We start from the raw sequence: 14,139 nt of genomic DNA on the forward strand, positions 1-14,139 counted from the left end.
ATAGTTGGGTGAAGTTCTTATCACACATTAAAATATGCTTCTTAACTAAAGGGGTAATCAAGCAATAACCCTAAAAACTTGATGCACAGAACTACTAGCTCCTGCCTGCTTACACCAGAGTTCATGGTAAAGGCACTTAGGCTGTAACCCTATACCCATTTATCTGAGAGTAAGCTGCATTGAACTCATTCGGATGTACTTCTGAATAGACACGTATAGGATCATGCTGTTAGCTTGCAATCTTAAGCACACTTCCATGGAAGAAAGTCCAACTGTACACCGTAGAATTTACTTCCAAGCAAGCATGCGCAGGATTGTGTTGTTCAAATTGGCTTTTCCTTTGAATTTGTATGAAAAGGTCGTACATAGCGGCTTTCCTTCTAACAGTAACAATAAAAACCACAGGCAACTATAACAAACACTGTTCATTTAAAATCAAATGTTATTAATGTGTATTATTTATATAGTTAATTTATATAGAACAAAGCAGAGTGTTCCAATACATAAGTAATCTTTACAACAACCCAGTGAGGTAGGTCAGTAGCATTATCACCATAGGAAATAGGAGGCTGTAAGAGAGGAAATCCAGGAGATTTCCCATTGCCTATTTCAAGGGAGTGATCACGTTTTCTGGATCACAAAAACTGTTGCTACAAGTGGGGTCCAAATATTTTATATTTTTCATATACATTATTAATCTGTTTAAATAATACCGAAGTATGTATATAGCCATGCATCTCTAGAAGCAGTTTAAGTCTCTGGGCAGTATCCTATGCTGCTGCTGCGCTGCCACTGGTCAGATTCAGACAACACTAAGATGGCACATTGTTTTAACTGCTTTTACTGCTTTTAAATTATATATTGTTTTAACTTGGTTCATGGTTTAATTTGTTTTTTAACTGTGTATATTTGTTGTTTTATACTGTATGCTTTTATCTGTACGCCGCCCTGAGATCTTAATGATACAGGGCGGGATACAAATGTTTTAAATAAATAATAAACCATACTGGTTAACCCCAAAATAGTTAACGGAATGCAATGCATTCGATTAACCATTTTGTGGTTAAGCAGCATGGTTTAGCATGTTGTCTCAACCAGGCCATTGTTTCTTTTGTACCAGTGGAACAGGAAGACAACACTTTCTAAATGAATCCTGGAAATGAACTGAAATACTTGTTTCCATTACCAGGGAAGGTTAATGGATGTCCCTTCTGGGAGCTCCTCTGACCTGTCTTGTTCCAGAAACAAGTGTTTCAGTTTGTTTCCATTCGCTTAAGGATCCACTAGCTTCCCACTGTGCTTGCAATAGATCCCATTGGCACGTGAACAGTGTTGAACACTAAGCACATTTCTAGCTTTGTGGCTAAAATATTTCTTATAACAATTAAAGTATTGCTTAAATATGGCTTTTGCAGTACTACTTTACTTAATCCATGGGGATCAAATGGAAATATACAGTCTTGTAACTTTAATGGTCAATTGAAATATGCATTATAGTATCTTTAAAATTCTCAATTTATCTCAGAGGTGCGATCTAATTTGTTCAACCATACATACAGAAATTATGTCTCAGATTGACTGAATCTCCAGCAACTGTAATAATAAGTATTAGGATAATTTCCATCCCTTCCACCAAAATTTGTCTGGTGTCAGATGCCAGTTGGAAAGTGTTTGGTAAACCTTTTCTTACCATTAGCGCATACAGCACATGATGGACTGTGCTTTACAGAGAGATGCCCATCGTTCAGAAATTATATTATGGTTTAAACCTTTTCCCATTGGTCTTTTAAAATCATAGATTTTTTAAGTGTATATATATCTTAGACTATTTGTCCTATGTGCAGTACAAATTAAAACAATCTACTGATAATTAAGGTATGTTGCCCATCTATATAGGTAGCATCTAGCTTATGTTTGTCAAAGACAAATTTCTGCCCTGCCTCGTTTCAGTACTTTAAATCTCAGGGCTCATCTACACCAAGCAGGATATTCCACTATGAAAGTGGTATGAAAGTGGTATATAAAGGTAGGAGCCACACTACTGCTTTAGAGTGGTATTGAAGTGCACAGACAACTTTTGGGGCCCAGTGACACATACCATATACTGCTTTCATACTGCTTTCATAGTGTTATATCCTGCTTGGTGTAGATGTGTCATGGGCCTCAACAGTTGTCAGTGCACTTCAGTACCTCTATAAAGCAGTAGTGCAGATCCTGCAGTGCACTTCAATACGGCTATAAAGCAGTAGTGTGGCTCCTGCATTTTATATACCGCTTTCATGCCACTTTCATAGTGGAATATCCTGCTTGGTGTAGATGAGCCCTCAGTCTAGGGATGCAGTTTTAAGAAGTCCTAATGAACTTGGTTGCACATGCTTCCAAACAAATACATTTAGGATTGGTCCATAGAAGTGTTATATTGCTAATGTGGTTGTTGGTTATTTATAGTCAGGATCTTAGTGCAACTTTGTATGCTAGTTGGTACTGTTGTGCCTGATGGCAGCTGAAGATACATGTCCTAGGCTGGCTCCTACTAAATACAAAAGAAAAGTGTTGGTGTGAACTCTTCCTTCGGTGGTTTCCTCTAAGAAAAATAGGTTGTATCTGACAGAGTACCTTTTTGGTGGCATCTAATGTAACTGGAACTCACTTTGAGACATACATTTCTCATAGTGATTAATAAGTTCCATATATATGTATGTCTAAATTGTAGCACCAAATGCATAACTGATTTGCAGTGCAAACAAAAAAGAGCATGTACTGGGATTTTTCTGACTGTTTTGCAATGAACTTTATTTAATGTTATACATTTAGTTTAATGTTAGACTTTTTTAACTGTACATATTAATTTAATTTTATACGTACTTTCTCTTTCAGAAGACATTAAACCGGACTGGTAGGATAAGGACTCTTCCATAACAAGGAAAAGCAACCAGCCTATAATCAGAGTTTCTTGTTTTACTTGCTGTGTCCTGCAGATAGACTTAACTTAATTTTTTGGTGTTTTTTTATTTTTAATTTATATAAAACTGTAATAGTGATTTATTTTCCTTTTTAACATAGTTTGGCCTCCAATCTGTGCAATCTGGTTTGATTTGGATTGATGATTTTTAATGCAAATATCTGTATTTCCCCCTCTTTGTTTCTTGCAAACAATGACAGCAGTAGACATTCCAAAATAATGCCATTTGATGTTAAAATATTAACATACCCTTCATTATTTAAAAATTACAGTAACTTCTGTATTGATTATTGTCCTATGGATACAAACAATTGCCTAGTGCATTTCTCAACAGTATATATGTTAACAATTGGGGGAGTACTGTGTGCCCAGACATGTTACTGATATCAGTGGTTTCAGTGTGCAACACCTGTTGTTCATTATAGTGTTCCTAATCCTTTCAATGCATTGAATGGTTTGTGCATCTTGCTTTCACAGGAATTAATAGGAGTGCTATATGAAAATGTCTTCATATGTAGATGGAGGGCCCCAAAGAATCCATGCTACTGTTCTCCTTAATGAAACAAATTATTCTTGAAAAGTCAGGAGTTGGGCATACTGAATTTGCATCAGTAGAATTGCACTGACAATGTTTTACAGGAATTACTGAATAATTCTTTTTATAAAAGTAGATTTTTGTAATCAGGAAATCAATATTACTAGGGTACTGCAAAATTACTACAGAGAAGTTATCTTTTATTTCTACAGTGTTAAAGTGCACTTATATGCTGGTTTATTTACATCCTGGGGAAAAGGAGAAAGAATGCAAATAGGGAAATGGTTACTTTTTTCTTTTTCTTTTTTAAAAAAGGCTTATGGCAGATTTTAAAACTTATGAAATGTTTAACAATTGTAAACAAGGCTAGGCCCTTTGGGGGGAAATTAGAAATTATTCTTAAAGTAATTTTTATGGTATTAATTTTGTAATAATTTATGTTTTGCTATATTTGGGAGGCAGGAGAAATCGTTTCTTGAACAATATGAAACTTACGGCACAATCCAATGCTTGTTTAGACAGAAAAAAGTCCTACAATTCACAGCATTCCCCAGTCAGCCATGCTGGCAGTTGTATGACTTTTTTTCTATTGAAACATGCATGAAATTTGCGCCCTTAGGAAAGTTTAAGCAATGTTTATACTTTTCATGTACTTTGTGGTTTTTTTGTACATTTCTTCAGACTGAAAAAATGTGTACATATCTTTGTTATTTTTGCACAATTTTTGTCTTCAGTTATAGGAACAGAACTTGTTTTTAAAAACTAATTTATTTTGTGTTGTATAACACAACTCGTGTTTTCAAATCTGAGTAACAAAGCACCCTCTGATTAGAAAACTGCCATTTTCTTCTTTTAGAGGGGAAAACAGTGATGGTGAAATTCAGTGGCTGCTTCTGATCATTAATGCCACTCAATGACTGAAGGAGCAATTCAGTAGTGTTAAGAATTCTTTAGCTCTCAACATGCAATCGTTCTGTAGGAATCTGGACTGTGGAGAGTGTTCTTTGAATGCTGCTTTATATATGTATCCTTTCACTTTCAGTGGCTTAGGTCTGATTTGGAGCATTTTGGAAACCTAAGTATATATATAGATATAAAATAACCCCTCCCATGGTTTTTTTGTTGCCCACATTTTTTTTAAAAAAAATGCTATTTAATTTTATATGTACTAAAACGTTCGGCCTGAAAACTGAAATGCATTTTTAAAAATGGATATGAACTGGACCAGCCTATAATGTATTATTAGTGTAGCATCATTCAACAGTTCTTTTTCTCCCCGTCTCCTCCCCCATTTGCCTGAAGACTTTGTGATTCGTTTCCAGCAATAGAGGCTCAGAAGCTTTGGTTGTTACACATACGCAATGCATAGGCCCGTCAGCCATATTTAAAGAAAAAAAGCGACTTGGATAACTTGTATGCCTTCTTTTGTATCAATGTTAACAATTGTATATAGTGCTGATCAACCTTTGTAGAGAATAGTTTATACAGCATATTCTATTATTGCTGATTCTCAGTGAACTATTGTTTAAAAGAAAAAAAAAGAAATTTTTCTATTTACACCTTATATTTTGTTATGCTGTTGACCCATGGCACTTTAACAAAACTCTGTGGGTTTTGCATAGCTGGTCAGTCATGGGGAATATTAACTGTTGCACAGAAATGAATTTGCACCTCCTCTATTGTGCTTTCCTACTACAGATTTTAGAATCTTTTTCCAGAAGACTTTTGAAGAAAGCATGTCCAATCATTCTAAAAGAAAATGCCATACGTGTACAGTCAATTTCTTTTCTACAAACCCATATTTTATAACACTAAGTATTTTCATTCTTGGTTCTGCACCTTTTATGTATTAGCAGTATCAGAGAGAACCCATTCCATGCTTGTGATAATTGTAAGTGTTGAAAGTAGGTGTAAATAGTAAACTTTATGGCTTACAGTTTTGAAAAAAGGAACAAACACGTATCTGACTGATACTGCCATGGTTTAACACCAGGCCTGGAGATATTCTCTAGTGAGCGATTGTATTTTTGTTTTGTTTTTTGGGTTTCTATTTTGTTTTTTGCTTTATTATTATTTTTTGTAACATGGCTTTGTAAATAAAATAATTTATATGTTTGTAAGAAAAATCTGTGCAGTGTTTTTATTAGCTTTTCTTAAAAAAAACGCCAATTTTATCTGGGCAATACCTTCAATAGTTACATTATCCTATTTAGTATTTGTGTTAACTACAATCTTACGGGATTGGAAGATAAAATAATCACTTCAAAATATCATTGATCCAGCAAATGGCAACACACATGAATACACATTTTCATCCCTGTCCCCAAAATCTGCTGCTAGATGGGATAGGTTGGTTTGCCAGTGGTAGACAACATGTGCGCTGCACGTGGCCCTTCTACCCACTACACCCCAAATGTTTAAAAAACAAACAAAATGGCTATGAAGCATTAAAACACACAAAAGGCCCCATTAGAAGACACCTTAAACCACGGCTTTAACCATGGTGGTTAAGCCAGAAAGCCTGGCTGTGTTCAGAAGACACTTTGCCTTTTTCACCATGGTTAAAGCCGTGGTTTAAAGTGTCTTCTGAACGGGGCCAAATTGATTTTGTTGTGCAAGCAAGCTAAATTTAAACCCTTTTTGCACCGCTAAGCGCTATAGAGCAGTTTACCACCAAAATTTGGCTGCAAACTAGCGTTTTTAATTTCCCTCCCTTTGCGGCCTGATGGGCGGGGAGCAAAAACGGTCCAAGGAAGCATTGACCGGGGGTGGGGGGCAACGGGACGCAATCCTTCGGTTGCCCTTAGAATCAGAGGCAAGCAAGTTAGTTTCATTTTCGCCTGGGGCTGCAATAATAGCTTTTGAAGAGCGCAGACTGCCTTTTCGTTCAGAGTTTAGGAAGAGGCTCGAAATCACCATTGCAGTCGGGCTTCCTGAGCCTTTAACAGCCGTTCGGCAGGCGAAAACTCAGCAAGCAAAGATCTCACCTCCCTCTATTTGCATGCCAAGGAAGGCTTGTTATTGGGTTTTTATTTTTTTTGGCCTGCCACGCGGCTTGTGAAAGGCGCAGACGCTCAAGTACGGGCGAGGGAACAGAACAGCAAGGAAGAAGAGAAGCGCCCAAGGTTCTGCAAGTGAGAGACGGGCTTTTCTCTTTCGCGTCGTCTGTATCCCCGGCTCCCTGCACGGGCAATGGAGGCTGGTGGCCCCGTTTTCGGTGGGGCTGTGCATCCATTCTGGGTTTCAGTCAGAACCAGCCAGAACTCTAAAGGAGCTATCCAGGGTGACGAACCCGGTCGCCAAAACAGGTTCAGCACCTTAGATAGCTCCTTTGGAGTTCTGGCTGGAACCCAGAATGGATTCACAGCCCCGCCGAAATCGGAGCCACCAGCCTCCACTGCGCGCGGGTTTCTAAGCCCCGAGAGAGCCGAAGCAGTGTGGACGGGGGGGGGGGGGTGACACAGGAGGCGCGAAGCTCGCCGTCGGTGACGGGGTCCCTGGGGCTCCTTCCTCATTGGCCAGGCGCCTCCGAATCCTTGCGTCACAGCACGCCCCCATCGCGAGGGCTGGGGCGCGTGAGCGTTCTTTCCCGTCTCCTAGCAACGGCGATGGACCGCGAGGCGGAAGGCCGGGAGTACCTGGCGCAGCACAAAATCCCCGACCTATTGTACCACCTGAGCGCGTTGCTGCTCTATTACCGCCCAGGTAAGGATGCTTCCCCGGGGCTATGCAGGTGAGCCAAACGACACCCCCCCCCTCCGCCAAGGTGAGCTTTCTCACCCTTGGGAAGCTCGCTGGGGGGGGGGGGGTGCTGTGTCGTCCGGTCACCACGGGATACGGAGGATTGTGCCACGCCAGCGGTACGAAGAATGTGTGGTTAACAAATACATTTTTATTTAAAACATTTGTATCCCGCCCTATATCTCTAGTTTCTCAGGGCAGCGTACAGATAAAAATCATACAATATAAAACAATAAATATACACAGCTAAAAACAAACCGTGAATCAAACTAAAACCAATATATAATTTAAAAGCAGTAAAAACAGTTAAAACAATGTGCACATATATGGGCTCGCTGACTCCCCACTCTCCCGTAGCAGCGCCCTAACGGAGGATGAAAATAATAGAGGGGCTGTGATGGGTGTAAAGCTTTGTCACCCAGTCATAGCTTACATGGAGTGACAGTATTTTTGGAGCCTTGTCCATAATGATTAGAAAACATATGAGCTGTGGTCCTGTTTTCTGTGATGACAGACTTGTATATTAGAACAAACTTCACCTAGCATCATCAGAGAAAGGGCTAAAGGGCTTTTGGACGCCTCAGGGAGCAACACTAACACTGCATTCCCATACTTGTATCTATTCAAAACCCAATGAAGCTTACTCCCAGCTCCGGATTGCAGCTTCTGTGGATTAGACACAATTAAATTTACTTCAGAGTAAACATGTTTGCCATCCTTGCACTGAAAACTGAAATTGCTGTGCATGATAATATGGCACTATACTGATCATTATGTAGTAAGGACTCATCTTCCAACTCTACATTAATTAATTAAAATAAACACTGTTATTAAATAGCCTGGTTGCAATAAGTCCCAATGTGGAGCTTCTTGATGAGGCTTTTATTGCACAATTGCCCTACCTCGTTCATAGAATTTCACAGGACATCCAGCAATGTCAACATCCACACATAAGCCTCCCACATTTTCCTACTGCGCCTTCCATTTCATTTCTTATGACACATACACACACCAGTCATTAAGGAGGGAGAAACAGAATAGTTCACAATACCTTTTGATTGATAGCACCAGGAGCCATAGGGTTAGAAGCACCCTTTCTCAGTATCTCTAGTATTTCAGACCTGTTCTTATGCTACTAATGCCTAAGTTGCAAACAAATAAGACTGTACAAATAAAGTAAAAATGCCAGACAAACATTCTTGGATTCGCTACTTTATTTTGTCATTGGTGTTAGAATTCTTGAATGTTTTATTTTACTGCAGTCCTAGGACTATGAAAATAGAGGTTGTAAGCATCTGGCAGGCTAGCATCCAACACCATATCACTGCTTGCCTGTATTAGGCTTAGTGGTTCACAATTTAGGTAGGAAAAGTGAAAATAATAATTTGGTTTTAAATATATCAAGTGCTTAATTTCCCATGAAGTGCAATTTAGCTAAGTACTAAGTCCAGCTAGCTCAGAAGACTAAGAGATAAATTCCTATTTCATCAGTTTGCTGGAACCCGATGCAATTTATGTTCTTCTTTCCCAGTACAATTGAATGGCCATTTCATTTAATTATGTATGTAACTAGAAAGTTTGGGTACCAGCATTTGTTTGTTTTCCTCTTCCCTTCCCATAGTTTTCTTCTTTGCGTTATGTTGTATTTTTTTATTTTTTAATCTTTAAAACGCACGTAGAAAACATTACACACTTAAACAGTGCCTCCCAGAGTATTTCTTTAGTTTAAAATGTATAACGTAAATGTATAACGATATGCCAATGTTCTTCTCTTACAGATAGACCAAGAGAGTTTTTGATAAAGACCTTAGAAAAAGTAAAGCTTGCAAAACTGACTAGTATGGAGTATCCCAATCTTATGGATGAAACAAACTTGGATGCTATGTTTAATATGTTAGACATTTTAGGTGAAGGCTACATAAACATATCACAGTACAAAGGAGGTTGGTATTCCTTCATATTTTACTACCTTCACATTTTAAGATAGCAGTATTTCTTAGGTGGTGCTGGGGGATTATTGCTCTGTCCCTTGGCAGTTATAACATGGGGTTCCACAGGACTATTTTATCACCCATGCTATTCATCATCTACATGAAACCTCTGGGGGAGATTATCAGGTGATACGGACTGAGGAGTCACCAATATGCACATAACACCCAGCTCGGTCTCTCCTTTTCATCAAATCTAGGTGAAGCAATGGGCATTCTGGACCAGTGCCTAGACACAGTGACAGACTGGATAAGGGCCAATAAACTGAGAGTCAATCCAGACAAGATGGAGATACTGTTAGTGGGTGGTTCATCTGCCTGGTTAAGTTTGATTCAACCTGTTCTGGAGGGGTTTGCAGTCCCCCTAAAAGGATCAGGCTCATGGATTCAGAACTGTCACTAGAGGCACAGGTGGCAGTTTAGGCTGATATACCAACTACATCCTTATTGAAACAGAGACAGCCTAGCTGCAGTTATCCATGGTCTGATAATCTCTTGTTTGAATTACTGCAATGCTTTATACACGGGACAGCTTTTGAAAATGGTCCAAAAACTTCAGCTGGTCTAAACTAGGGCAGCGAGATAGTTAACTCGGACTGGCCAACATGATCATATTATGCCAGTCCATTTCCATTTACGTGGACTCCCAGTCCATTTCCAGGCTTGATTCAAAGTGCTGGTACTAACATTCTAAGCCCTAAATGGCTTGGGGCTAGGTTACCTGAAGGATCATCTCTTCCAATATACACCTGGCCAGACCCTAAGATCGGCTTCAGCACATCTTCTCTAGGAGCCTCTGCCAAAGGTAGTGAGATGGGTGGCTATGAAGAGGAGGGCGTTTTCTGTTGTGGCACTCCGGTTGCGGAATGAGCTTCCCAGAGAGGTTCGCCTGGCACCTACATTGTGCTTTGTCTGGCATCAAGTAGGTCCTTTCTAGTTTCCCAGGCATTTTAGTTTTTTAGTTTCTGTTTTATATGTGGCATTATTTTTTAAATTTTTGCATGGCTGCTAGCATCTATTTGGTTATTATTTTATACTGTTGTTTTGATAGTTTATTGTATGTTTTCATCTTGTATTTTATGGTTTGTAATTGTTGTAAACTGCCCAGAGAGCTTCAGCTATTGTATAAAAATAAAAATAAAAAAGAGGGTGGAAACAAGTTGCTAGGGTACATCAAAAACAAAACTGAAAGAATATACTCAGTCTAGTCTTTACAGAAATGTAATGAGGCTTAAAACTCTTTTGTATTACATAATTTCTAAAAGTCATCATTTTTTAGCTGTCTTATCAATGTAAATTCAAAAGGCCAACAGACGTGTGTTTGTAACTACTTTGGCAGCCCAGTCTAGCAAGGTGCAGTGCACACCATTACAATTCAGTTAGCAGAAGCATTCTGAATCAGTTGGATAGGAGAAATACAACAGGAGGAGAGGCTAATAGGTCCATCATTCCCACTGGGATCTCTCCTGTGCCCTCTGGCTGAAAGCACATCCTAATGCTGATAAAAGTAGGCAAGTAAAATCTGGGGCCAGTGTACTGGTTCTAGAAAAGCCAGCAAGGGAAATTACATTGAGAGTGCTATATACCTCAATTTCTCTCCCTTCTTCTCCTTCATCCTCACACAATAGAAACATGTCTTTCCTCATGACAGGAGTCACAAATACTGAAAAGAAGGGGGACTTATTTTGTGAAATCTTGGATAGGAGAGGAGCGCATTTTCAGTGGAGAAATATTAAACCGCTAAGTCATAAACTCTTTGACATATGTATTTTAACACAAGATCTGCCTAATCTGTGATGAATAGACTTTTAATCTAGAGATGTCTGACAAGGGAGGTGTTTATTAAATAAATACAATAAAGTGCAATTTACATGACTTTCTCCATGCATGCAATGATGTGGGAGGAGATATGCACACACCCTGAAATTAACTCAGTCGGTACTAAATCAGTGGTTCACAACCTTGGGTCCCAAGATGTTGGACTACAATTCCCATTTTCCCACCCACCATAGACAATGGTTGGGGTGATGGGGATTGCAGTCCATTATCTGGGTAACAGCAGAGCCAAGGACAGGGAAGAATCCAAGACTAGAGCCAAGAATATAAAGAACTAAGCTATGTGCACTTCAACACTCACGTCATATGAAGTTTTCATTTTCCCTCTATTTTAGCACTTGAATCTTTGGGATTGAGTAGTCAGGATGAAACTTACAAAGAAACTGACCTAATTACACCAACAGTCTTCAAGGAAAATGTGTAAGTTGAACTGGAATGTTACTTAACTGATTAATTTTATGAGTTGAAAACATTGTTGTCCACGCCACATTGGACTGGATCAGACAATATATACCTGAATTGCTCCCTATGTCCCTCCCTATCCACCTGATGTAACTGCTCCTGCTTCCAGTGCACACATCTTGGTATAATGTTTGAAGAGACACATGTGCCTAAATTTCAATGTTTGCAGGCCCAGAGGTTGGACTTCTGATAGTGGCAAGCTTTACAATATTGCACTCAATTGTCCAGCCAAGTAATGCCTGCACCATCCAGAACCATTAACCAATCACTGACAATGCTGCTCTTTCCGTTGTGTAGTATGCATGTCACAATTTGCAGGTTGTCCCTTCCCAGCCTTCCAAACAAGCTGTTTAGAAGATGATTGTTTTATATTTATTTGTGGCATTTATATACTGCTGTGTATAGTAAAATACCTCTGTCCTTTCCCTAGACAGAACATTTCAATGAGAGTTAGAGCTCCATCACACCTGCACATTTGCCCTGGTTTATTCTCAAATTATCCGCCCTCGTTTCCATAGCATGTGAAAGCCTTGATCAACTTACAACTTTGCACTTTTACGTTTCATTCCCCTTTACACCTCTCCTGCGCACAAGCCTATCACTGTTCTTCCATTGAGATGCACACTGCCCCCAGACCTTTGTACTTCCCCCTACAGTTCATTGGTTGGTGATAGTTGGACACCACACTCTCCCTATGTGGTTATTCCGTTGCCTAGGCTATGCCCATTCCCCTCACACTGCCTGGAGGCTTTGGAGTGTGGCTTACCTTTGAGTAAACACCATTGAACAGAGAGAGACTTCTGAGTAAATAGAAGTAAGACCTCAGAAGTAAGCATGGGGTTGCAGAGCACTTCTTTCCAGTTTGCTGTTTTAAGACTTAAAAAAGAAAGCTTCTGAGTAACCACACTATTAAAAATCAGTTCTATATGTGTTTACTCAGAAGTAAGTCTCTCTCTGTTCAACAGGGTTTACTCAAAGATAAGCCTGCATGTGATTTTAGTATATCTGGTATGTAAATGCAGTTGAAATCAATGGGATTTACTTTTGAGTAAGGGAATCAGCAGATCTGTGGTTTATGAACTTGAAGATGCACAGCTTCACATAATCAAAACCATGGAAGATCGATCCTTCAAACTTGTATACTACCAGGAAAAGGGTTTGGGGGGGGGGAATTTAAAAAATAAAAAAATCAAGGGATGACCCAATCTGATTCAAACTTGGTATGGCTAAAGCCCTCCTTAAGAGCTATCACTGCGCCAATTTTGATCTTTTTATCTTTAAAACTGAGGGTGCTGCTGGCAAGGAGGGTGCATTTTCCACATTTCTTTTAAGGTGAAAATGGCTACTCAGGAGTAAGAACAATGGGACCTCTTCTTGCTCCAGAGGGACTGCTTATAACCCACATGCAAATTTAATCCATAAATTGATTAATCAACTAAAATGCCTATCAGCTGCCACTGGAGGTTGCATAGTGTTCCCCTTGTCATGCACTTCCAATTGCATGAAAGACCGCAGGTGCGTGGGCACGCTTATTCACAGTTGCATCCTATTCATTTCAATGGAGGCTTTTGGGCTGCGAGAGGTAGCGAAAGAGACGCAAGAGGAGAGAAAGGGGAGAGGAGAGAAGCTATGCAGCCAGCCCAGTCCAGGTTAATACTACCATCTCTTGAAAACGCCCACAGAACATCGTATTGAAAACGATGGATGAAAATAGACGTTGAAGTTTGAGCGGTGTGTTTTTGCATTACCGGAAGAACCAGACTTTCCGAGCACCAAAAAACATCGCTAAGGGAGGGGGGGAAGAACCATGATCACAGCAGGACATGGACGACATCATCGGAGTCCTTTGCATACAATGCAGGGCTAAAGCGGGCTATAACGCTGGTGTGATGGAGCCCTTAAAGTGCTTAAATACCTCCCTCTGAAATAAATGGGATTTGAAAAGTCTTAACTTTAAAGACCTATGCTACTATGGTGAAATATGAGCTACAGCTGAAAAAAACAACAGTAATAAAAGCAGCTGAAAGATTGTTTGTTGAAGAACACTAGCAAAAACAGAATAAACAATGGCCAAAATCCAGGGCAGATTTAAGTATTTGCTTGTATTTCTCTTTTCAATGTAATATCCTACTACTTGGCTTTCTACTGTATTTTTATGACACGTGGAGGGTAGGTGCAATTTATATATATATTCACTGTGGCTTTGTTTCTCCACAGGATGAAAAAATTTGCTGAACTATGGGCAGCATTTTAACTTTTGAGTGTTCCAATCTGAAACTGTTTGACTTCATATTTTATCTTATGAAAAACTAATAAGTCCAGTTATGGAATGAGCTTGTTCAGGGATACTTAACTGTACCACCATTATAACAGATGTGTAATTTCATCTTTTTTCAAAAAGGTTGAAATAATTTTTCCTTTGCCTAATAAATGCTGGGTACGTTATAGTGAAAACTATGCACAGTTTAGTCCATTTTATTTCAATGGGAGAGATTTAATTTTGTTTGTTTTAAGTCTTTCCTTCATGAGGGCTTAATGACACATCTAAATGTTGTTACTTATCACTGCAAGAGAACATGTTATTCTGACTGCGAGCTCTCTGAAGAAAGCAATAA

The 14,139-nt window shown here is 39.3% G+C and overlaps 2 protein-coding genes across 6 annotated transcripts in view; both read left to right on the plus strand.

Annotated features, from left to right (window-relative positions):
* The window catches only part of ATXN7L1 (ataxin 7 like 1), a 75,842-nt gene extending 70,219 nt beyond the window's left edge, over positions 1-5,623 (plus strand). For 4 of the 5 annotated variants that reach the window (XM_063134165.1, XM_063134162.1, XM_063134164.1 and 1 more), the window contains one exon: positions 2,878-5,623. In XM_063134165.1, the coding sequence (XP_062990235.1) occupies positions 2,878-2,919 (42 nt within the window). In that variant the 3' untranslated portion in view covers positions 2,920-5,623. The remainder of the gene's footprint in view (positions 1-2,877) is intronic. The other variant, XM_063134160.1, reaches the window with a different exon arrangement.
* A 1,449-nt stretch (positions 5,624-7,072) lies between these two features.
* Positions 7,073-13,981, plus strand: EFCAB10 (EF-hand calcium binding domain 10). Its single transcript, XM_063134168.1, has 4 exons — positions 7,073-7,202; positions 9,017-9,181; positions 11,398-11,482; positions 13,742-13,981. The coding sequence occupies exons 1-4, from the start codon at positions 7,106-7,108 to the stop codon at positions 13,776-13,778; spliced, it is 384 nt and encodes a 127-aa protein (XP_062990238.1). The 5' UTR covers positions 7,073-7,105; the 3' UTR covers positions 13,779-13,981.
* The last annotated feature ends 158 nt before the right edge of the window (positions 13,982-14,139 follow it).

This window comes from Elgaria multicarinata, chromosome 9, assembly GCF_023053635.1.
Source record: "Elgaria multicarinata webbii isolate HBS135686 ecotype San Diego chromosome 9, rElgMul1.1.pri, whole genome shotgun sequence".
NCBI lineage: Eukaryota > Metazoa > Chordata > Lepidosauria > Squamata > Anguidae > Elgaria > Elgaria multicarinata.

What these genes read in the sequence shown, in the direction of transcription:
- EFCAB10 (XM_063134168.1), top strand. Translation starts at nt 7,106, where the DNA reads ATGGACCGCGAGGCGGAAGGCCGGGAGTACCTGGCGCAGCACAAAATC. An exon ending in CATATCACAGTACAAAGGAG is followed by an intron (nt 9,182 to 11,397) that starts GTTGGTATTCCT and finishes CCTCTATTTTAG; the next exon opens with CACTTGAATCTTTGGGATTG. An exon ending in ACAGTCTTCAAGGAAAATGT is followed by an intron (nt 11,483 to 13,741) that starts GTAAGTTGAACT and finishes GTTTCTCCACAG; the next exon opens with GATGAAAAAATTTGCTGAAC.